The sequence below is a fragment of the Euwallacea fornicatus genome, chromosome 31 (genome assembly GCF_040115645.1).
Source record: "Euwallacea fornicatus isolate EFF26 chromosome 31, ASM4011564v1, whole genome shotgun sequence".
Lineage (NCBI taxonomy): Eukaryota > Metazoa > Arthropoda > Insecta > Coleoptera > Curculionidae > Euwallacea > Euwallacea fornicatus.
Genome location: NC_089571.1, coordinates 1,620,909 through 1,645,655, shown reverse-complemented (window position 1 = coordinate 1,645,655; position 24,747 = coordinate 1,620,909). Strand labels below are relative to the sequence as shown.

Sequence of the window (24,747 nt, the reverse complement as noted above, 5' to 3'; positions counted from 1 at the left end):
AGCGCTTTGCATTTATTATTTTTGGAACGGTCCTCGTAGAAATCGTACCGGGACCACAGAATCTATGACTGGGTTTCAGTTCCCTTAAAATGCATTAAAGGCATTTAACAAACAGCACAGCAAAGCGTTCTACAAAAGCTGTTTAAGCTGTTGTGTGGGCCAACTTTCAGTGTCAAGTCAAGAATTGTGCATATTGCCAAACTTTGTTTCATGACTTTTAATATGAATTTATATGTCAAATTGAAAATCGCCCCCACGCAACCATCGACCAGAAAACTGAAAATCGATACCTCCTTTCTGTATGCAAACAAATGAATTTCATGCAACTGACTATTTAAACTGACGTTGCACATTGGTCAATTTAACACTTATTCAAGTCCAGTCTTGGGCTGCCTACATTCATAAATCTTACTTTGTATCCATTAATAATCCCAGACCGACATATCAATCCTCGAGCTCTGTACTAAGCCTTTAAACGCTGCGGAAAACATTATTTCCCTTCCAAAAATTTGCTGGTGCCCCGAGAAATTGAATTGTTATTTTTTGACCCCATGGGTTGTAATACAAAAATTCTATTAATGCAATTTGAGTAATTGCCTTAACAAACGGGAAACTGTTAATTGATCAATATTCAAATAAGGGATGGGGTTTTTCTTCTTTCCTCCTTCACGACCTGATTTTTTGTTATTGGTTATTTACCCCGAGACGCCCCTCCCTATTTTATTTCAACTAGTTCTTATCTACCAATAACATCAGGCAACGTTTACATCCCCGACCATACTTTTCTTGAATTCGCCGATGATCGCCAAGCGGGCGTTGCCAGTTTCGAACCGATATGATAATTTGATGAACTGAATTTTAACATTATTCTTGATACAGGAACCGGATACTTTCTTCCCAAACGATTTATGTCGAAACCTGGCAGAAAATCTATCGAACAACATTGCAAAGCCGTTCAAAACTTAACCCAATTTTCATTCCGACCGTGATATAGTTTGCCTGAGACTGAAAGCTCTTTAATTATTCATAAACAGATGAAGCAGGCACGTTTCTCAATGTCGATTTTGGAGCTTTAAGAAGACGTTGCAATTCTCTTCACTGCACTTTGCTGACAGTGTTGGATAGGCTCTATTTTTTTGGAGCGACAGAATTGGTTTAAGGATGAATTCTGAGCTTTAAAGTGATGTATGTCAAGGGTGTTTTGTTTAATCTAGATGATATCACGCCATTTTAGATAAATTCATTACAACGTTCCTTTTCGTTTTTTCAACTATGTGGCAAATTAAATGTTTTCAATTAAATCCTGAAACGCGCTGTATGTGTCCTCACACATTTCCTATGCCAGTTCGAAGCTCTGATACTTCGAGGAAAAGACACTGGAAAGAAGGATGTAGGGAAATGCCGGCCGAAAAATCTGATCCTGATGGAATTTATTTAGAACTAAAAGCTCTTTAAGTATTCATAAATACATGAAGGTGGCAGGATTCTCACTGCAAATTTTGGGGCTTTAGAAACCCGCATAATTCTCTTCGGTGCACTTTACTAGTGCTGTTGGATAGTCTTTATTTTTGGGGGATGAGTGTATTTGGTTAGGGGCGGTTTATAGCCTATAGAGTAACGTCTCTTGAATTGATTTAAGAGGATTTAAGTGATAATACCCCGTTTTAGATAAATTCATTGATACTTCCCATTTCATTATTAATAATTTTTTGTGATCAAACTGAAAACACCCTATATGTATTTCTTTAGTTTTCTCTTAAAAAAATACCAATAATTTAAAAGTTCCAAGACGTTCGAGCTGCCAAACCAACCGAACAAATTGGTCAGTCGCTGTCCAACGAAGTCCCTCTTACGGAGTTGATGATTCGCCAGCCCACTTTTGCTTCGATTTCCACCAAGGACGTTTCACATATTCAAATGCGTTTTGAATGAAATAGCAACGGGGACAACGTGACTACTCAACTGCCTTTAGTCCTCCTCCCCACGTAATATCCTTCAAACCTTCAAAAAAGTTAAAATGCTGGTCGTAGGAAAGCAGCTGCGAGACAAGCTGAGACATGATGTCGTTCAACTTGAAATTACTTGTCTTAAAAATTCGTCTCCATTTTCTCATCATCGTTTCCTCTTCGTTATAGACAACGAAAACCACAATTTCGGTCGCTGTTCGGTTTAATACCCCGCGCGAAAAATGATTTTTTTCTCCCCATTGCCGTTTTAAATTGCCTTCGTTCCGGGGATGCTTTCGCCCCCCCAATATATTTTCACAGACGATAAAATGAGGTCACTGAGTTTTCTCATTACATGCGTTTTTAATAGTAAAGTCAAATTTGGCGTCCATAAAATAGATTTTCGGGGTATCGAATTTGGAAATTTAAAAAAAAAACAATTTTCAACACACCGACCCCCTGTAAATGCGCCCTTTGCGGTCCCGACGACGAGTTTTTCCGTGCCACTCTAACGCATTGTGTATTCTTGTCTCCCACGTCCTTTAACTTCCCTCCTGCACTCAGAAAAATCCTAAATCTCCACCTCCGTTTGAGGACCGTTAAGAGGTCCTCGTGCTCCATATGACGGCATTAAACAATGAAAAACTAATTACGTGCCCGACACACAAAATCATTGTTTAAACGCAGCTTTGATTGAATTTTAGTGTCAGAGCTAGTGCAATTGTAATAAAAATGATCATAAAAGAGGACAGATTCTCGTCAGGATTCATATTTCACGTCAAACGTAAATGGGATTTATATGCACATAAATTTGTGGTCCTTGTTGAGGAGATTTCAACTTTGAGTTGCCGACAACATGGTCGGATTTAGATTCTGAATATATTTGATATAGCAGTTTCATTAAAACTGAGATTTCTAGGCTTCGCAAACATTTATGTTTGAAACAATTCTGCTTTGCAAAGGTTGAAACGTTATATAATATATTAAACGTTTTATGTGTTTTTAAATACCTAAATGTGTCCACGAAGCTTACGAGATTAACCCCATTTCGAGTCGCGAAACACAGAATGGGATTTGAACTGGTTTATACTTATGGAGCACGATTTCAGCATTAAATATTAATTTATTTGGTAACCGAAGGAGGTAACCTCCTCTTGGATGCGAAATTGGACGGAATCATGAAAGGGGATGTTAGATGATGAAATGAGGTAAGATGTATTTTGAGGCCAGCTTTGAGGAAAATCTTCATTTTCATCGAATTAGAATTTCAAGCTTCCCATTCCCGTTTGCTGGTCTGGATTTACAACGCGAATGTGGACAAATGGGAGAGGAATTCCAAGACATGTCGTTTAGATATAAAACTGTTGCAGCGTTCAAAGCGGGCGCTTTTCCACTGGCAGTCAAATTCCTTTATATAGGGTGGCGCACCGAAAACGAATCAGAGGCATTTTCAGGTATTTGAAAATTTCTTTGGAACAATGCTCGGAAACGTAAACTCGAGGGAGACACGTTGTGAACGCGCACTCGCTCCTTTTACTTCGACTCCCTACTCGGGGTGAGTTAAACCACTAAAATCTTAAACGATAAGTAGTGTCGAGTTGTACCTTGTCCGAAAAGTCTTTCGATTCCGAATCTGACTGACTTGGCTTCAGCAGCTCTCGGGAGGTTTGACCGAATGATGAATCATCTGATATGAATTAATGGGAGGTCGGCAACAACTGAGATAGAAACAATATAAAGCAGGCACATTTGAACTCCTTTTTATTCTGACAGAAAGATAACGCATCGTTTTCACGTCTTGAATAATTTTACGGAAAAAGAAGAAAATAAGTTTGTTTGGGAAACTGCTCGCAAAATGAACGCGTCTCAGTCTTCGCGCATAATTCCGTCTACGTTTCGCAAATCAAAAATGGTTCATTCGATTGCAAACAAGGTGAAAATCATTCAATTATTTTTTGAAAATCATCAGTGCGCCAACCGGCCCGCCCAACTGTTCAACCAAAATCATGAAGATGATCAAGTGCAACGGAAGTACGTTCGAGAATTAGTCAATAAATTTCGTGAGGCCGGCTCTGTGGCTAATAAAAAAAATGATAGAAACTCTCACAGAAACGAAGAAATCGACGTCGCGGTTTCAGGACAAATTCATCTGGATACTACATTAAGTCCTCCCCAATTGGAAACTGCAGTTGGAGTCGGTCGACGCACTGTTCATAGAATGTTAAAGGCGCATCATGGTCATCCACATACTGCAAGAATCGAACGAGGACGATTGTGATCCCCATTTGCAATTTTCCGAACTTGTAAGTGAACGAGCAATTAGAAATAATAATTATCTATTTAATATCTGCTTGTCTGATGAATGATCACTTCTTCTAAACAGTACGGTGAATCGGTATAACTATCGATATGGGTCTGATGAAAATCCCAGAATTTTTCATGGGGTGCATACCCAGCATTCACAAAAACTGAACGTCTGGGCTGGGATCGTTGGTGACCGTCCTTTTTTCCTACCCGGAAATCTCACTAGTGACGTGTACTTAGAATTATGACAAGACGTAATTGATCCGGCACTAACAGATTCATGTGAAAATAATGAAAGTGCCATTGAGGACCAGTTAACACTTCAGCAGGATGGTGCCCCTCCCCGTTACGCATTGCGTGTGCGAGAGTATTTAACTGACCGGTTTCCAGGTCGTTGGGTTGGAAGGAGAGGCGCTATCGAGTGGCCCCCGCGATCGCCAGATTTATCACCTTGGCATTTTTTTTGTAGGGTCACTAAAAAAGCAAAATCTATGCAACTCGACCGAACCCTTTAGAGCACCTTCGCCAAAGGATATAATGATAATCCCCAAATGCTCCAAAATGTGCGACAGCGATTTGGACAAAATTTGTATTATTGTTTAGAAATTGGCGGTCGCTACTTCGAGCACTTAATTAACTAATTAATACGTGGGCACATGTTGGAAATGTACTTATAAAGAAATATATTGCATTAATAAATGAATAATCCATCTCTCGTTAAATAATTCGGTACTTCAAATTAATTTCTTTCGGGGGTGGGTTTGACTCTCTCAAGTGGTTGAAATGACCCTAAATTCTTTTGAAAAATTGGTAAAAATTGCCTGCTTTATGTTATTTTTACCCCAGTTGTTGCCAATTTGACATTATTAATCCATATCAGATAATACATATTTTGACAAAAGTCCTCGAAAATTGCTGAATCAAAGTTTCTTAAATTGAGCATCTTTCTAATGGAAATCAAAAGACCTTTGAAAAATGTACTTCCCACACCTACTTTCCATTTACAATTTTAAGTGTTTAACCCACCCCGACTAGGAAGTTGATATGAAAAGAGCAAGTACACGTTCATCCCCCGAAGTAATGCCCTGCGGTAGTTCCAGGGGGAACAACGGTGAAGAGAGGACGGAGGTTTAGTCGGTCAGCGTGCCCTGGATTGGGACGTTAGCCCGACACTAAGGGGGCAAATGAGATCCCCGAGTGCCAAGCCCCCAATGTCTGCCCCCTCAACCTCCATAAAAAATAATTAAAAAAAAAAGTATACGTTCACAATGTGTTCCCCTTGAATGTAAAGTTTACGTGTTCGAGCATTTTTCGAAAATAAATTTTCAAATACCCGAAAATGCCTCTGTGTCGTTTTCGACGCGCCACCCTGTATGTTTACAATGATGTTTGATTCCTGCAATTGCTCGCACGAAGAACTTTTAATTATTCAATTGATTTTTGCACCCTAGAAAAAAACTAAAAAAACAGTATCTACAGAGTGATTCACAATTCAGAACGAACAATTTCGGGGAATACTTTTGAGGTCAATATAAGACCTTTTTCCAACAAACGTGGGTCGGGAAGCGCTTAATTCTTCGATATACAGGGGTTTTTATAGCATTATCATTATCGAAAGTTATACTAACTAGTTTGACACGTTGTCTATAAAATTTTTTGACAATTTGGTTTAGCTGAGCGTTAGTACCTTTCACCCCTGATTCTTAGTCTTGGATCTGCATTTGCTTGTTTTCTAATTTTAAATGAATAATGAACGATACTCATCTGAATATTCGGCTGACATTCATTACGTCCACAGTCTGGCTGGGGGGATCTCGCTGGGAGCGTAATGAAATTTTCGAATCGTCGGAACCCCATGATCGAACTTCTTCAAATTCTCATCAGCATCTCCGAGAATATGGCGGTTATAAGACCCTCAAGAGCAATGCTGACAAAGCTCGCGAAGTTTGAATACATTTGACCGTTTTTGGTTTTTTTGTTTTTTTTTTTTTGTAATAATTTGGTTTGCGCCCACATTGTTCCTAAGAGACCTATGTAGATTTCAACAAATTCGGCAGAAAAGTCGTAGGATTTTCAAACTATGCAGAGACGGGTTACTGTGAGTCTTCATGATGGCAATGCTCTAACATCATGTATGTCAAAAACTGAGCATTTGTGGACCCCCGTTTAGGGGAAAAAAGTTATTTCGTCCCCAAAAGCGCGTCGTCAAAATTCTTTGTACCGAATTTTGAATTGCCCTGTACGGTAATTTGGAATTATGTCCCTTAGGGAGTAATTAAAAGTCCTTAATCAAAGTTTTCCAATACTCGCCCGCTTTAAAATTACAAATTATTTATTAGGTAATTTTATTTATAGATAAACATAAATATTTAGAGATATGTTTTGTTGCAAAACTTTGAAACGTGATATTTGCATGTATGTATATTTCACGAACGTGTAAAAGCTTTCATTACTTTACAATCACATTCACTTTGAATTTTGGTTCTTCCTCATTAGGGAAATAAATGTATGATCCGTATTATAAATTAAATTATGACCTAATTTGGATAAAACCGTTTTGAAAATTGAATCTAAAATAATACGAAAATGTCGAAGCTCCATTTGGAAATTATTACAAACAACAACATAAATATTTTATTGTCATTGCCCATGGAAGATAATGCAGTTCGTTTTTCGCGTTTAGTTTAACGTAACCTGACAGACAAGACAAAAACCTGAATATCAGTGGGTGCGACTCTTCTAAGATTCATGGCGATTATGTCGTATACCTGCCACGACCGTCACCAAGTGAGTGGAGGAAGATGCCAATCTTTTCCACTGAAACCATAAAATAATCATATGAGCTCTTTCGTGACCGCAAGTGTCGACCAATGGTCCAAAAGAAGTGGACGTAGCTTTATTTCTTACCAGTTCACTTTTAGTCCCTTTGGAGGGCTAATCCACGACGGCGAAAGTGGTTAACGTTCCGTTATCGTAACATCTGGTATCTTGTGAGGGATTGGCCACGCGACTTTTTCATTAAAAAATTTTTCAGGTCCCACTATCGTAGCCAATGAAATTTCATTTCGGGCTGCAATCGACAACTTTCAATCCAAGTGAGATATTTTCGAATTATTTGTACTGTAAACCGATCGTACTGTAAGCGGGTACCGACTTTGTTACTCTAGGTAGAACCCCTTAATTTTTTTGTTACCTTCGGTATTTTCTCCAAGCTTTAAGGTCGGTTGATGTATTAGGAGTTGGAATGAATTCGTAGCGTTTTTTTTTAAGAAAAAAATTTATTGATTTTAAATGGAAATAAAAAAAATACATTAATTAAAGTATTGCCCCATCGCTTTCTACTACTTTTGACCATCTTCCGGGCAGGGCACGAATGCCGCGTCGGAAGAACGCGTTGTCTTTAGATGCAATCCATGAATCGACCCATTTTTTGACGATCTTCGTAAGAAGTGAACTTCTGCTCAGACAGACTGTGAGCCATCGAACGAAACAAATAATAATCACATGGAGCTACATCTGGGGAATACGGCGGGTGGGGCAGGATTTCCCATTTAAGTCTCTCCAGGTATGTTTGTACCGGTTTTGCGGGGTGCGGACGAGCATTGTCGCGCAGCAAAATGACTTTGTCGTGTCTTTTGGAGTATTCCGACCGATTCTCTTTCAATGCACGGCTCAATCGCATCAGTTGTAGCCGGTAGCGGTCTCCAGTTATGGTTTCAACAGTTCATAATAAATCACACCCCTCTGATCCCACCAAATACACAGCAGAAGCTTAGACCCATGGATATTCGGCTTTGCCACGGACGTTGACCGGGCTTAACCCATGACTTTCTGCGCTTCGGATTGGATCGTAATGGATCCATTTTTCATCACCAGTGACAATCCGATGCAAAAAACCTTTTCTTTTTCCCCGTTGAAGCAGCAGTTCACACGTCAAAAAACGCCTCTCAATGTCCCTTGGTTTCAATTCGTATGGAACCCAATGTCCTTCCTTTTGGATCATACCCAAAGTTTTAAGACGTGTTCCTACCGTTGGTAAGTTAACTCCCAACGATGTAGACAATTCTTGAAGTGTCTGACATGGGTCTTCGTTGAGCAATGCCTCCAAAGCGTTGTCTTCGAATTTTTTTGGCTGACCGGGTCGCTCCTTGTCAACCAAGTCGAAATCGCCAGCTTTAAAACGTGCGAACCACTTCCGACACGTTTGTTCAGCTAGAGCATGTTTATCATATACTTCCACTAAAATACGATGAGCTTCAGCGGCACTTTTGTTCGTATTAAAGTAATGAAGTAAAATTCCCCGCAAAAACCCTTTATTCGGCACAAATTGCGACATATTCAATAAATTATAAAATGTTATTTATTATTTAAAAAGTGGATATGCAAAGCAAATGACCGCTGTTTCACGATAAGTATATTATTGTAGATAACAACGATATACTGTACTATCTATGCCATCTCTTGTAAAACGCTACGAATTAATTCCAACTCCTAATATATGTAAAATTTACCGTATATGCACCCGTTGCACCCGCCCCTGGCGACGCGATGGGGTCATGGGGATTTTGATAGCCGAGAACCGGCAGTTGCTCCCTGCATTCGGTCCTCCTAAATGAATAGCTGCCATTATTCGACAAGTATGCATATTTCCTCCAGGACTCCCTAGTGCAACTTTTTCATAATATACGAATGTAAAAAAACGCAGCAAGTCATTACAGTTATTTACCTAACAAGTGCGGGAAGTGAGACCTCGTTGCCTTTTGCGACGTCAATTAAGCATAGCTAAATACAGAGATAACAGCTTCGCCCGCACGTTTGCGATGAAAATTTTATCTAAATCTCAATCTCCTGATCGCCTACAAATATTTTCGATGCTCCAGTTCCTTACTTGAGAATTTTAGGTTTTTTCTGTAATGAGAAATAAGGTTCCCCAAAACCCTTGCAATGCGGGATGTTAAGGAAATAATTCGCATAAAGTTGACAAGAACGTCATTTTAAGCAATAAAGTTCCTTACAACAGAAGTCGTAAATGCCCGGAGTGCAATTCCCCGGAAAACAAAAAATTTTTGACGTTTTGGCAACGCCGCATCGCATTTAGTTCATTTTGGGACCTCCCTAAACAGTCGCATTAGCCAGACACGCATTTCTACACGGGTTTTTTAAGTCCGATAAATAAGTAAAAAGTTGAACATCACGTGATTCACAATTGATTATTTTAAACTTTGAATTATTTTTGTCATCTCTAATTAGCGTAACACGTTACGTTACACACTTTACGACACTCACAGTACAATCAAGAACACAACTTTGTTATTGGTTTAACTGCGTTAAATGTCCGAAATGTCCACCACTTGAGTCCCTGCATGCACGACAACACTTCAACCAATTTTCCATTACACGAAGAAAAATTCCGTTTATTGAGCTGGAAGTTTTCCTTCTGGATAACGACTAACGTAAATGCGTCCAGTTTCCCTAAGATTTTGTAATGCCTCTCCGTAAATCAAGAACATCTCATGGTACTCGCATAAAGAATACGTACGCACGTTGGTACTGTTATACTGTGTGACAATGAAAACAGAACACCCCGTAAAAAAGGTCTTGTTTAAACACTTCTTGGTGTGCGTGTTTGTACGTGGGAACGCAAAAACCGATTAAATTTTCAGCCATATTTATTAATGTATTTGTGAGTTATCGGGAATTTAAGTTTTTTTTATTATAAAAATTACAATAAATATCAACAATACGAGCGCAAAATATCATTTATTGGTGTGTAATGGGGTTAGAAAGTGATTTTAAATAAATCAATAAGGTCGGGCTACGAGAGACTGATCGGTCATTTAGGGAAATCGCCACTAGACCGAGCGTAAACACTACAGTGAAATGTTGTGAGGCATGGTACCAAGAAGGGCAAAGAGACAGAAAGAGAGATACTGGACGATCCGGAAGAACTAGAGAACGCCAAGATCGGCGCCTTGGAGTTATGGCCCTAACAGGTAGGTCGATCTCGTCGAGGACGCTAGCGGATGAGTGGTCTGATGAGTATGGCAGGCCCATTGGGGTTCGAACCATTTATCGCTGGATAAGAACTTTTGGACTGATCTCCTGCCGTCCCCATGTTGCGTTTCCCCTCTCCATAACCCAGCGTCGAAATCGACTGCAGTGGTGCAGAGAACGGATACTTTGGAATCCAGAATGGGATAATGTCGTGTTTATTGACGAATCCTGATTCTGCTTGGGAATGCATGACGGTCACGGCAAGAATGAGAAGAAGACGGGATCCTCATTTCACGATACACAGTCAGACTGTTGGAGGTGCCATTGCGTGTGGTCACCTTTGCTTTCCCTTTAACGATACATCCAGCAACTCCCGAAACCTCATCTCGTGCCTTATCTGCAACCTGCATCCACTTTTCCAGCAAGACAATGCACGACCGCTTGTGATTAGACCGACCCTGGACTTCTCTCAACAGAATGCAATCAATTTGCTACCTTGGCCGCCTCGATCTCCAGACCTGTCGCCCATTGAACATGTGCGGGATATTGCAGGTAGAAGGTTGCATAATTTACCCCAACCCCCGCAAGCCCTAGCGGCGCTATGTCGTGCTGTCCAGTTAGCGTGGAATGAGGTTCCCCAAGAGGGCATCAATCACCTCATTAGATCCGTGCCTTAACGTGTGCGGGAACGTGTAAGACGCCGCGGAGGCCCGACAATTTGTTATTTTTTTTATTTTTTTATTATTATTTTTTTTTTTTTGGTTTTCAACAATCGGATTTGTTCAGTTTTTTTACGAAGTATTCGTTTTTGCGTGGGAAACGTGCATGCCAGAAATTATTTAAATAATTAAGCCATTTTACGGGGTATTCTCTTTTTTATGTCACGCAGTGTGGTAAGTCCGGACGAATTCGCGTACCTGTAAAAAATCAGGTCTTATCAGCTGCCGGGGATGAAGAAAATTACAAAAAATAATCATAACAAAAATAAACTCTCTTTCCTCGGTTGCTCACGGTGTGGCGTTGCCGCCCAGGTTTACTTTTACCGCTCAAGTTGTATTATTAGGAAATTAAGTTTTAATTACTTTTAGCAATATTGGTGCTGAATAATTAAAATTTTTTCGTTGCAATTCACAGAATCAACATCTGTCAAGTCCGTTTCCCGTCATTTTAATAAAATTTTAAGCTTGTCGTACCTTTTCGGTTACGAACTTTAGCGTTATTTTTTTTTATTATTATTAGGTTACCCCTGGCGTAAGGTTTTTTTGGTTAAAATGGTGTTCTTAATTATTGTTTAAATTTGCAAAAGTTACTCCCCTAACGCCCTATATATTTATGGAGGTTCCGACATTGATTGCCGTCTCCATTAGTGCGTTGCAGCGCAGAGCATGAATCAGAATTACTAAGCGCAAGAAGGTAAAATTAAAACTAAGTAAAAAAATAACTTAAGATGCAAAACCTTAAAATAAACTTTTTCACAAAACACTGTCGTGCCAGTACTCTACAAAAAAAATACTTTTGGTTTTAATCTTCCTCCCTTTGTTTTCTTAAAGCAATTTCTATTTGTTTTCTTGATTTTCACAGGCATTTGAACTAATGGAAGCCACAAAACCGCATGCAAACTGTGTGTAATGGCTGGAGAAGGCCTTAAATGATACGAGAGTTTATTCGGTAATTTAAAGAATCTCTAATATAAGGAAAATAGACGCTGCTAACGGACAAACGTGAAATTCCGCTAATTGGGGGAAGCAAAAAGGGCCTTCTCTCCCATTCCCCTCTCTCTCTCTTTCTCTCTCTTTCTCTCTCTCTTTCTCTCTCTTTCTCTCTCTCTTTCTCTCTCATTATTTTTGTTTTAGTTATTTTTAACTTTGTTACTTTTATATTCGCGTTTCTCTACCTTGCAATACTGATTTGCGCTATATATAACATTGTAGAATATTGATTAGCGCACCAATCAGTATCGAAATCTCTATATGTTTCACCAGTTTTTGGGACATTTCTTTGTTATTACGTAAAGGACCATAACACTACACTATTCCCACACATTTTTTACATTCACCACAGCAACGCATACACACACGTGTTGGTTTGCGTGCGGTAAAGTATTACTTTTAGCTCGAAAATTGGAACACATAATCAGGCAACTTCATAACACGTTCAAAGTTTTTTTTTCTTCAAGTTCCCGGCTAGTTTCGGTTAATACGTGTTCCACGAAAATACCACGTGCAAATGTCCTCCAAGTTTTCGACATTTTGTAAAACGTGGAAGAGATCTCAATTTTCGTGTTTCCCGTTGTTTCAAACAAGAAAATATCTTATTGGGACAATGACACATGCGAAAGTGTGTACCGCACTCAGTTGCTGACCGAACTCCGTTCCGCGTCTTTCAGTCAGCCGCAACTAGCGTGTGACAAAGTGTCACTTTACGCACGCGTTAGGTAAGTACACGTTACCGTACTAGTTACATACGATATTTTTCCGAAGACTGCATGAGTGTTCATGTTATTGCCTTTTGTAAGTTTAAATATCAATGTGGGGTGCAATCTGTATCCGCGCGCATACGGTAAAACGTTTGACCGCACGTTTGGCAATGTCAAATAATCGCACGAAAGTTCGTCATTGCCATCTACCACTTTGAAATTTGCCACTTTATCGTGAATCCTCTGTATGGTTTTCCAGAATGAACGGGCACAATTACACCGCAGATTCCTTATCGTGGCTTACTTTAAAAACTTAAATTTAGAATAATTTCTCTATGGTTTACAAAGTGAAAAAGTCTACAATTTGATACAGGGTGTCCAGAAATAACGTCAAAATATCGTAGGATGTGATTCCAGAGATCGCCCCCCAATAGTCATACCCCAAAAATTGCTTCTTAAAGGGACTGGAGTCCCTAAAGGCGGGAACTTTGAAAATTTTTTTTCACAATATTTTCAAAACGATTTGCGCCGAAATGGTCAAATTCGGTGTACTTAAATAAGTCGGAACGGGAACATCTTCTTTGCGATAACAATTGTATATTTTTAAACAGGGGCGTCACACACACAGAATCTCCTGGGTAAATTTTGCCCCAACTTTTTTGTCTGCAACATTTTTTAATTTTTGGAATTGTGATGTAATATACAGGGTCATTCACGGTGGGTGTCCTATGAAGAGTTTACGGGGTTCCAATGTAGCTGGAGACCTGAAATTTTGAATGGAGTTCGAGTTATTCGATTAAAACGTTGGTATCATTGCAACGTTATCAGATATACGTGTAAGTGACTGTTGTTCCTATTATTAGTACTAAAGTAGTAAAGTTTACTTTTAATAGGATACTCAACGCGAATAAGCCATATACAGGGTGTTTCCTAACTACGTGTAAAAAATTTAAAGGCGTAATCCTCGACTGATTTTGAGTCAAAAATGTCTAATAAACATATGTCCGCAAATGCCTTGTTTCCAAGGTACAGGGTGTTGAAATAAAAAAAACTAACAATAAACAAGTTAGTAAATACCACCAAACCTTTAGAAACCCTTTTCAACGTCTTTCAGTCAACACCCTGTACCTCGGAAACAAGGCATTTGCGGACATGTTTATTAGACATTTTTGACTCAAAATCAGTCGAGGATTACGCCTTTAAATTTTTTACACGTAGTTAGGAAACACCCTGTATATTAATATTATAATTCATATATGTATATATGTATATATATATACATATATGTATAAATTAGTGAGTGATAAATATTTTTAGGTAAAAGAGATTCTCTCATTTCATCTCATTAGGATAGAGCGTTTTTCAGAAATTGAGCTTTTATAAATCGATACACGATTACATGAACATTGAAATTTGTGAAGAAAAGAATTCGAGGATGCACCGAGATGAACGGAGGCCATTTTGAAAATTTGTTGTGAATAAGTGATAAATTCACAATAATATTAGTCCTATTATTGCTGATTAATATATTTTTTTCTCTTACCAGAATACCCACTACGTTTATTAAGGTGCATTTCGATATCTATGTAATCGTGCATCGGTTCACAAAAACCCATTTTTCCATAAAACGTTTTAACGAGATGAAATACGGCGACCTTTTTTACTTTAAAATGTTAGCGACTCAGCGATTTGATGTTCAAAATTAAGAAATGTCGCGAATATAAAAGTTAAGGCAACATTTACATCGGAAACCCCCTGTATATGACGTCCCTGACGAAAATCTGCAATTGTTGTTAGCACAAGACAGTGTTCCCATTCCAACTCATTGAAGGATACCTGATTTAACGATTTTTGGCCTACACCGTTTCGGAAGTATTGCGAAAAAACCATCTTCAGAGTTCCCCCTTTCAAGGGGTTCTAGCCTCTTTAAAAAGCAATTTTTGGGGTATACCTATAGGAACATTTTTTTATTATTTTAACCTCTAAAATCCCTTGCTAAAATATTTCGACAGTATTTCTGGACACCCTGTGTAAACCTGTTAGGCGCGTTATCCGAATTTGCCAAAACCTCGAAAAACTAAACTTCATGAAAAAATCAATTTCTTTTTATGAATTATATGCAAAAATCGAAAATAGTTTTAAGCCTCCACACCCTGCAGTTCGGTTATTCTCAACTTTTGGGCACAGCTGAGGTAGATTACGTCTTAATACTTTTACATCGTGAATCAGTAGTTGCGGGGCACCCTGTATAAACAATTGCAGTCGCCAACAAGGAAAGAATAGTCCTGGATGTCTTGAACCGAAATTGGAACGATGATTAATGATCATTATGATATAAAGGAAGATTCGTTCGACTAAATCTCTGAGCTGGCGTTTTTTAAGGTTTTGATGAAACTCGCTTCAAACTATCATGAGAATAATCGACTGAAAATTTAAAGAAGCAACGCAAGGAAGGTTCAAACACGTGGTTACACCAGTTAAGCGCTTTCAGAATTCAACTAACACGTTTCTAGTGAAATTATACAGGGTGGCCCGATTTATTCGGCGCAGCCCGTTGTGGGAAAACTTCTCAGCTTTAAGATCACTGATTTTATTATTGTTTTAGATTAACGTTAACGCGACATTAGGCGAATTGATGTATTGGCTCTAGAAATGCAACTACATACCGGGCCCGCTATTAAGGTTCGCACCTTTGGGATCTGCATTCTTCTAGGTAACCCCGTATTATTTGAGACAGCTTTGAAATGCTTCTCTAGAAGAATGCGATCGTCTCTTCAAAAAAAAAAATCAAAAATCAAAAAGTTAAACGATATTCCCACAATTATCGTCCGTGATGAATGGACCATGATTTAAAAGCCAAACCGAAAGCCAAAAGTTAAGCGAGCAGGGAATATCAAATTCCAAATTAATTCAGCCTCATTAGACGGGGCAATTATTTCTAATGAACACGTACAGCAACGCGCCAAGAGAAGCTCATTTACTGATACTTCGATGGCCAGAAGTGCAATTATTTAATATAGTGATAAACCATGACTCTGCATGCTAACGCGGCCTCTAGACAAATCGTTCGGCCTCAAGAACCGCTGCAAAGTTATCTCCATGAACTTTTCCTCAGTTATCTTTACCTTGAAATGCGGCTTCAAACTGCAACTTCTGGATCTCCTCCAGATCGTTGTCACTTCCAGACACCATTGCCAGAAAACAAAACACTACCAGGCCCCAGAAGGGCCCCCAGTACGCTCGCATGTCCGCGAACTAAACCCACGACCGTCAATAGTCCCTAATTTTACCCCTGATTCTATAAACGCAGCACATAACCACCCAGGAGTCCCGTAAACCGTTCCGGAACACACTCCGCACTAATTAAACCGAAATTATTCATGAATTTGTCAACTGTTGAACGCGTCCAGGAACACACCGGAGTCGAGAGGTGAGTCGTCCAGGAACTCAGGATTACCGTACCGAGATAAGGGGCCAGTGTCCCGTCATTTAGCGAACGAACATGTTCTTGTTACGCGCGCACCCCCGAGTTGTGATCGACTCTGGGGGGTTGAAATCGTAGGTATATTAGCCCTTCGTTCCCGTTCAATACGGGGCGATCGAATACTATCACGCACGCCTGGAATTCCCTGGATTGCACGAAGGGGTGATTTTGGCGACGAGGGTGGATTTTGAGGACATCTATGAGAGAGGGTGCACACTCGCAAAGAAGCTTTTCCAGATGTTTGTACTGTATCGGGCTCGCAGAACATTGATTACAACCTGCAAACATAATGCCATTAAAAGATTAAAGATTTTGCATATAAAAAGTAACTTTCTAACTTTTTATTTGAGCCGCTCATTATAATTTTAGCGGGTGTTCGGCAAAGAAAGGGTCCGATTTAATTAATTCTAAAGTTGTCAATGCACAAGTACGTGTCCTCAAAATTTAATTTCCCCCTCCCTTCGTCCCTTCGTCAAGGAACTTGGTTGAGTAATTTTTGATAACTAAATGAAATTGGTGGAGTCTAGTAGTGATCTTGGTGCAGATAAGATATGTCTAGGGAGATTATATCAAAACTTTTTATAGCCATAAAACTGCAAGAGAATTCGAAACATTTGTAGCACATATTTCATCGTTTTGGCCATAAATATAGAGGCTCTTTGAAAAGAAGAACGCGTTCTAGGAGCTCGCAAGGGTCCGAACCGATCAATCCTGCCAGGATTGCCTTCAAAGACCCACAATAAGAATTAGCGTTAGGAAGTCCAACTCGGCTCTTTCTATCCCCACAAACGCAAACGATAAGACCAAAAAAACTAGCATTGGATTGAACCAAAACTAGTAATGAAACATACAGCGGAGAAACAACAACAAAAACGACAACCGCTGGAGTATAACAAAATTCACGTCCACCTTTTTGTCATAATTTCGACATGAGTGATGTGAAATTGGATAAATGTAATGATGCGGTAAATGTGTTACTCTGTTACTTTTCATTAGAAAAAAACATTCAAAGTGTTTCCATTCACCCCACAATAGTCTAAATAGTCATGCGAATGCAATTGCGGTCAAAAAAGATCAATGTAAAACCGATTTATGTATCCCGATATACGGGGTGTCAATTTGATAACGAACCACTCTCAATATGTCAGTCCTTATAGAAAATATATAAATATGTAAAAACACGTCGATTTTATTTTCAAGAGGAAAATTCTTTAAGGCAATTTTCTATTTAATTTCATTCATTCCCCAGCGCAGATAGGAGCAACCACTAAAATCCTTAATGGGAAAGAAAGCTGTATTACACCTCGTTTGAAAAGTATCAATTATCTTTGCAAATGTATTTTTTTTTATTAAGAAGTGTTCAAAAAATCATGTCCAAACCGTAAACAAATTAATGTATTAACTGTATTGTAAAAAAATTGTTTAATAATGTTTTGAGTGTTCAAAATACTGTTCAATATTTTCTAAACAGTAATAAAGTATATTTTCAAACTCCAGGGTAACACTCACAAAAACGTGTACTTGAACTTCCCTACACGCAGCTTCCAAGTCTTGATGCTGGGTTTTATGAACAATAGATGATTATCTTGGTTTTTATTTGTATTTGTACCTGCAATTATTAAATAATCTGGTTATGGAAAAAAAGCAATAATAACATTATTCGATAAAAGAAGGCCGCTGGTATTCTTACGTTTTTTGTTAAATTATTATTTATTATTGTAAATTTTATATCACGACTTAGAGGTTGTGTGTTTATAAGGTTATTTACAAATATAGTTTACACGCTTCAACAAAGAACTCAGATTATTTTCATGTATGAAAGATGTGGAAGATGCGCAAAAACTAAAAAAAAAATCAATGAGAGGAATTTCAATGCTAATTTAAAACATAAATAATTGTTGGAATTAGTTGCTGAGTTTACTGAAACTGATTCGGTTATCAACAAGAAAAGAGTTCATGTGCGCGTTTCGAATGAAGCGGCTTAAATTGAAGTTTCAGCCTCTCTCATTGCCAAACCATCAGCTGCCTTCGCATTTTGGTGCAAGAAGTAGAAATGTCTGAAGAAACAGTAAGAAAACCGCTAAAGTTAAATAAATTCCACCTATATAAAGTGCAAATCCTTCAACAACTCTATGAAGACGTTTTTCATAGAAGGGTGCAATTTTGCGAAACAATGAAAGATTTTATAAATTACAACGGAAATATTTTACAAAACATATTTGTTTACTGATGATGTACATTTTTCCTTAATGGAAATGTTCACAAATAAAATTGCCGACATTGGAACAATGAAAATCGCGGACTGTTTGGGAGAGATAATACACAGTATACACAAAAAGTCAATGTTCGGGCTGGTATTCTTAGAGATGCTGTTATTGATCCTTTATTCGTAGAGAAAAAGCTAACTGGTAAGCTTTGCATAAATCTGCGAAAGGAGATAACAAATCCATTAATAACAACGAATTTAGTAAATCAAGTTGACGCGGCTAGAAATAGCGTTTTATAAGAAAATCTTCATTTTCAACAAGTTGGAGCTCCAACACGCAATTTTTTTCCCTGTTAGATAGTAGTTACATAATAGTTTTCCTGGGAAATTGATTGGTCGAAGAGCCAATTCAGTGACCATTGCGATCGCCACAATTTAACATCTGTGGAACACCTGTGGAACTTGTTTTCTGGGGGCATCTGAAATATGTTATTTATAAAACCCCAGCCTTGCAACTTTGAAGGATTCAAGAGACGAATTGCAGTTTTTCACAAATAGATCTTTTTGTGATTGTGAATAGAGCTTGAATCAGACTACATTCCGAACACTTAAAACATTAATAAATAAATTTCTACAACACAGTTGATACCTAAGCTTGTTTGCGGTTTAAACATGATTTTTCGAAAACCGCTCAATTAAAAAATGGGTATATTTGGAAAGGCAATTGGAAGACCTGTTAAATGAAATATAACTTAAACCACTTTCCCATTTAAAATTTGAGGGATTGTTTCCACCCCCATTAGAGGGCGCATGCAATTTAACAGAAAACCGGCTTAAAAATGTCCCCATTGAAAATAAAATCAATGTGTTTATGCATATTCACATATTTGCTGTAAAGACCGAAATATCGAAGTTGGTTCGTTTTCAAATTGGCTCTGTGGATCAAAACAGGTGTTCATCAAACACGGTATTCAAAGTTCGACGTTTATCGTAATTGATTCATATGCAAAACAATTTAGATCCGGAAAGTTTGATGCAGTTTATTTTTTGGCCTCAATCACATACGTTTCGTTATTATTTACCCAAATTTTACAAAAACTAAGTTAATTATTGCGTATTTATCAATGTATCATGTTTGCCCCATCAAACAATTAGTTTAAGTGTGCTACAGTCCGTATCACATTTCCCCTTTATCTTTTTTCAGAAATGATACGCACATGTGTCTGAAAAACTTCAGGCACTTTTAGCTATCAGTCGACACTAAAAGTAAATGTTAATACTCAGGCCTGTACACTTTTCTCATTTTTAACGTTGTGATTAAGTCAATCAGGCACTCAATTCACACAGAAAAACCACGACGCTAAAGAGAGTGGTTATCCACGAGAGTGATAACATTTTTACAATTGCTCACACAACGAACTGCAATCAAACTTAATACTTTATTCAGAGAAGTCAACAATATATTTCACTATTCACAAAACCTTTTGAATGAGATGAGCAGTTAAGAGCTCCGGACAAACAGTTTAAATCAATATTCGAGAATACCAAACACTTCGGTCTAGAAAACAGTAGCATGAGTCTCTTTAGGAAAGTATTTTTCTGTTTCTCCAGTGTCAGCATCAACACCAATATCGGCCAGTTGATCTTATCTGGAACCTGTCCCAGCTAATCCGATCAAAAAATGTGTCTAGGAAGACATTTATACACCCACTCTTAATAGTTTGGTATTACCACTTCCGAAATGTCTGTGAGTCGATGGTACGCAATAAACCTTGTTTTGGATATTCACGGAAAATAGCACCTTTTGAAATATGCTATTAACAAGAACATTTAAAAATGATTTTAAAACCAGTGCAGTGCAGTTCGCCACGGATAGGTCAGAGCAAATGTGAATCTCCATATATGCTAGTACTGTTCAATGAGTACAACCACTCTATGGCACAGCTTATGGATTTTAAAAAAATCCAAATACACACTGGATATTTTGTTGATGTTTTCTTAACGTGAAGTTTTTTTACTAACCATGAGTCAAAATGAATACACTGACATGGTGTTAACTTATGGGGAAACCCGTGGAAATTCTAATCGGGCTTGTAGGATTTATACACATCGTTTCCCAGATCGTACTACACCCAATAGGCGCACGTTTGTTCGTGTTATTCGAGGACTTCGAAATAGTGAAACTTTTGCAGGTGCATATCAAGATCGCGACAGATAACGACCTAATCGTTTTCCAAATGTTGAAAATGAAATTTTGGAAAGTGTTGAAAATAATCCTAGGAGTAGCACTCGTAGACTGGCAATAGAACACAATGTTTCAAGAAGTTCAGTTTAGAGGACTTTATGCACGGACAACAGTTATATCCATACCATGTACAAAAAGTTCAGTGCTTACAACCGCAGGATTATCATCATCGACAGCGTTTCTACAACTGGGTTTTAAGAAAACTAAGACGGGTTCCATACTTCTTAACTATGTATTAGCTACCGATGAAACGGGATTCGCCAGGAAAGGAGTATTTAATATGCACCACACTCACATTTGGACAGATGAAAATCCCCGTGATATAAGGCTTCGCAATTTTCAAGAAAGATTTTCAATAAATGTATGGGCTGGAATAATAAACGGTCGGCTCATCGGCACTTTTTACCAGATCGATTAGATGGCAGAAGTTATTGACAGTTTTAAATAACGAGCTAAATCGTTTATTAGAAGATTTTTCACCGGAAATTCGTGGTATTTTCATAATGGTGCTCCTTGCTGCAACGCCCGAATTGTACAAGAACGGTTGAATGAGCATTTTCCCAGTAGGGGGATTGGTCAAAATGGTTTAGTTGCGTAGCTCGCTAGATCCCCAGATTTAAATCCTCGCCATTTTTATTTATGGGGCCATACGAAACAGATAGTGTATTTTACTCCAGTTGATACAATGGAGAATCTACGAGGACGCGTTGAAAATGCTCCCAGAATAATTCAAAATGATAGGGAAACGTTACTGATGGTAGAAGAACATTTTCAACGCCGAATACAATTATGTTTTCTGAATAATGGAAGACCTTTTGAACACTTAATGTAACCTCTTTGGTAGGTAAGTCAAAAATTTAAATTATTTTAACAGTAATTAACGTAAAACCACAATAACTCCTATTTAGTAATACGCGTAAATTGACTATTTGCAAAAAAAGACATACATATCAGAAAGCAGGCAAAAAATTGTTTAGATATCTATGCAAAGGATCCGAAATAGGATAAACAATTTTAGATGCCATAGGCGGGTAACGGAATTGTAATAAATCTTTCAATTAATTGAACTGGAAAACTATACCTTTCACGCAAAAAATATTGCTTTTCACAAGTTCTATTATTGATTCAAATTTGGCACTTATTTCTGGGACAACCTGTATATGTGCTTATATTTAATTTGCATGAACTTTTCGTTGTGATTTAGTTTTTGTTAAAGCAATTTCCCTTTTGATTTTTGGTATGTACTCGCTTTCATCATTGACTTCTATATCTAAAACAAGAGTTTATTTAATTAGTAACGGTTAAATAATTACAACAAAATTATCTTTGGCACTAAAATTAACATTAAGATGCATACAAAAGAATCTAATATTAAGAAGAAAGAATCCGCATTGTAGCACAGGGACGAAAATGTATAAATTAACTATTTATATAATTGGAAACTAACTTGTGATTGGTGTAAATGTAACGATTGAATGTAATTGAAACAAATTCTTTTATAAATTTGGAGTACAACCAAGATAATTATACGTTTAGAATAAATAAAATTATAAATATTGATATTACGATTTAAACAATTCTGAAAAGGTTATTAGTTTAATGAGGTTATATTTTATGTCGTTGTCAAGTAAACTGAAGTTTGTACAATGTTGCCAAAGTTCCATTTGCAACGTTGTCACATTTGGACTTTGGAATTTTATTGTAATATTTTCTTTTACACAATAATTTTTTTTTCGTACATTATTAAAATGTATCTTTAGAATTTCACTTGCTCTAAGTACATTATAATTACAAAATTTCAAGTCAATACACAAAGTATAGCATGAAAGTCAAAACAGAAATGAAAATACGCAACTGCCGGCTGAATGTCATTTCTTATTTTTTATCGGCATAAATTTAAGTGAGGTTAGATCACAATTTAATTTGTAAACAATTATTAGTTTAAATTAATTTGTCCAAAAATGTCCATAAAACAGGACCTTCTCCAGCTTTTAAAGCCCTATTTCTTAATTAACATTCTCTTAAGTTTCTCTTACATAATCCTCAAGAAGATCCCTGGAGTGTGCAACTATTTGTTCAATTCAGATAGCTGTGAATTCGAAGGGGTAAGTCAACTCCACTTACTACCAATTCCAACAACAAAAAGTTACCTCTAATTTTGTTACATTTACATGTAATTTCAGCGAGAGACCGAAATACTGTTCTTCTTGCTTATAGTAGTAGTCATAAGGACCAGGAAGAGTGGTAGTGTTAGCATGATCAGCTATTTATCATCAAGCTTCTTATACACTAAAATTGCTAATTTAATACTATGGTTCAACGCTGACTATTTATATGGCATAATATTTGGTATTTTATTTATATGTACGTATTTTGCAAATCAAATTTTCAAAAGTTCTTGCACTATACTAAGTAATAATTTCAGTGGGTGCTCTTTTGATTCCCGAACCGACATATGCAGGCCCAGATAAAGTTATATATTTCAGAGGCGAACAAGGGTTATCTGAAGAGCTTGTATCAAGTAAAGCAACCTGGTTAATAGCTTTCTACACAGCTTGGAACCCAGTTTGTGTTAGTTTTGCTCCAATATATGCAAAATTGAGCTGCGATTATGGTTGTTGAACTAAATGGATAAATTGTTGGTTTTATTAGGGAATTTTAAGGGTTGGAGAATTTGAAATTTGGAAAAATTGATATTGGCAGGTACCCCGAAGCAGGTAAAAAATATCAAGTGAGTGATAGCAGCTTCAGTAAGCAGTTGCCAACAATTATATTGTTTGAAGGGGGTAAGTTTATAAAGCTTTTTGAGAATTGATTGCGAGATTTATTTTATAGGAAAAGAAGTGTTACGAAGGCCCACATTTGATGCTAAAGGGAAGCTGGTAAAATTCTTCTTTTCAGAGGAGAATACAAGTCTGGCTTTTGGGCTTAGTAATTTATATGAGAAAGCTAAACAAAGTAATAAAGGTGTTAATAATGGAAAGAAGGACAATTAATGTCGGTAAAATGTAATAATTCAATGTTGCTTTTCAGAGGGTTGATTTGATTTTGTGTATTATTTATATTTGTTTGTGAATATAATCTCTAGGGCATAAACATTTCTAGTGATACTCAAATTTAATCTTTTTATGTGTTGTAATATATTGTTACCTTTAGAACGAGATTTATGCATCAATAAGACATATTTACTAGGATTAAATAAATGTTTAGATGTGTGCTGTTGTAACTTTGAAAGACTTCTGATTAAGAAATAAAAATTATGCTAAAACATTGTTAATCAGTACATTTCCCTTACATACCGCTTTGGAAATTAAATTAAAATGATACGTTTTTCGTTGAAATTTGCAATCTTTTAATCTCATTCAAAGTTACTTTCATTTAAGAGCACATTATTTATTGTGGATGCTTAAAAAGTTGACTCAAACAAGCTTTTAAAAATAGATCTCGCTCTTTTCCTTCTAGAACTTTGAGGATTTCCTGGCACATAATTTTCTTCAATATTATCTACTTCCTCATCTTGTGAGCAACTATTATTTAATAAACTCTCATTTAGCTCTGCAACAAACTTCTCAAGTCCTTTAATAGTCATTTTACCTTGGATAAAACATGAATCATTTTGGTTTATTTGCAAATACAGTATATTGAAATGGGATTATCTCTATTGGAAGTCTCGATCCTGTTCTACGATCGGAGAGAGGAAAATCCTTTTGAAAAATTCAATATCTTGTTTAACTGGCCTGGACTTATACGAATAGTTTATGTATATGATATAGAAATTTTTGCTAAATTTAGATAACTAATATTGAGCCACCTATTGAATAATGCTAATTATATATTATATAAAATGCTACTAAATCTCGCAAGTGTTATCGTCTTTGCTAGCAAAGAGGCGTTTTGGTGAATGGCACGTCTTCATAGAGATTATTTATGGCTATCACAAAAACAACCTCAAAATATGATTTTTCACATAGAATACAAGGCTTAAAGAATATTCTTAATTTTATTTCAACGCAGAAATAGCGCGATATTGCCGATCTCTTGGATCAAAATCAATGCCAATATTTAATTTGAAAACATCTGCAAAAAAGATTAAATAGATAAGTTGAAAAAAACCATTGAAAAAACGACTGCCTACACAGAGACTCATTTCTG

General features: G+C 37.2%; 2 protein-coding genes across 5 annotated transcripts in view; one reads left to right on the top strand and one right to left on the bottom strand.

The window, feature by feature from the left end:
- Positions 1 to 24,747, bottom strand: part of LOC136348067 (pikachurin-like) — a 207,456-nt gene that overhangs the window by 182,146 nt on the left and 563 nt on the right. The window contains exons 1-3 of one of the 4 annotated variants that reach the window (XM_066298614.1): positions 22,043 to 22,167; positions 21,677 to 21,865; positions 15,786 to 16,422 (exon numbers count right to left, since the gene is read on the bottom strand). In XM_066298614.1, coding sequence (XP_066154711.1) covers positions 15,786 to 15,906 — 121 coding nt within the window. In that variant the 5' untranslated portion in view covers positions 15,907 to 16,422; positions 21,677 to 21,865; positions 22,043 to 22,167. Of the gene's footprint in view, positions 1 to 15,785; positions 16,423 to 16,482; positions 16,572 to 21,676; positions 21,866 to 22,042; positions 22,179 to 24,747 lie in introns of those variants that run through there. The other 3 variants (XM_066298615.1, XM_066298617.1, XM_066298616.1) reach the window with 3 other exon arrangements.
- LOC136348077 (thioredoxin-related transmembrane protein 2 homolog) lies at positions 22,396 to 23,863 on the top strand. The gene is made up of 5 exons (XM_066298633.1): positions 22,396 to 22,700; positions 22,779 to 22,959; positions 23,021 to 23,209; positions 23,259 to 23,381; positions 23,431 to 23,863. Exons 1-5 carry the CDS (start codon positions 22,557 to 22,559, stop codon positions 23,589 to 23,591), a joined length of 798 nt encoding a protein of 265 aa, XP_066154730.1. The 5' UTR covers positions 22,396 to 22,556; the 3' UTR covers positions 23,592 to 23,863.

Bases quoted from the DNA above. Each gene is read 5' to 3' on its own strand.
- LOC136348077 (XM_066298633.1), top strand. From the start codon at position 22,557: ATGTCCATAAAACAGGACCTTCTCCAGCTTTTAAAGCCCTATTTCTTA. The intron at 22,701-22,778 runs GTAAGTCAACTC...ATGTAATTTCAG, and splicing joins ATAGCTGTGAATTCGAAGGG to CGAGAGACCGAAATACTGTT. The intron at 22,960-23,020 runs GTACGTATTTTG...TAATAATTTCAG, and splicing joins ATTTGGTATTTTATTTATAT to TGGGTGCTCTTTTGATTCCC.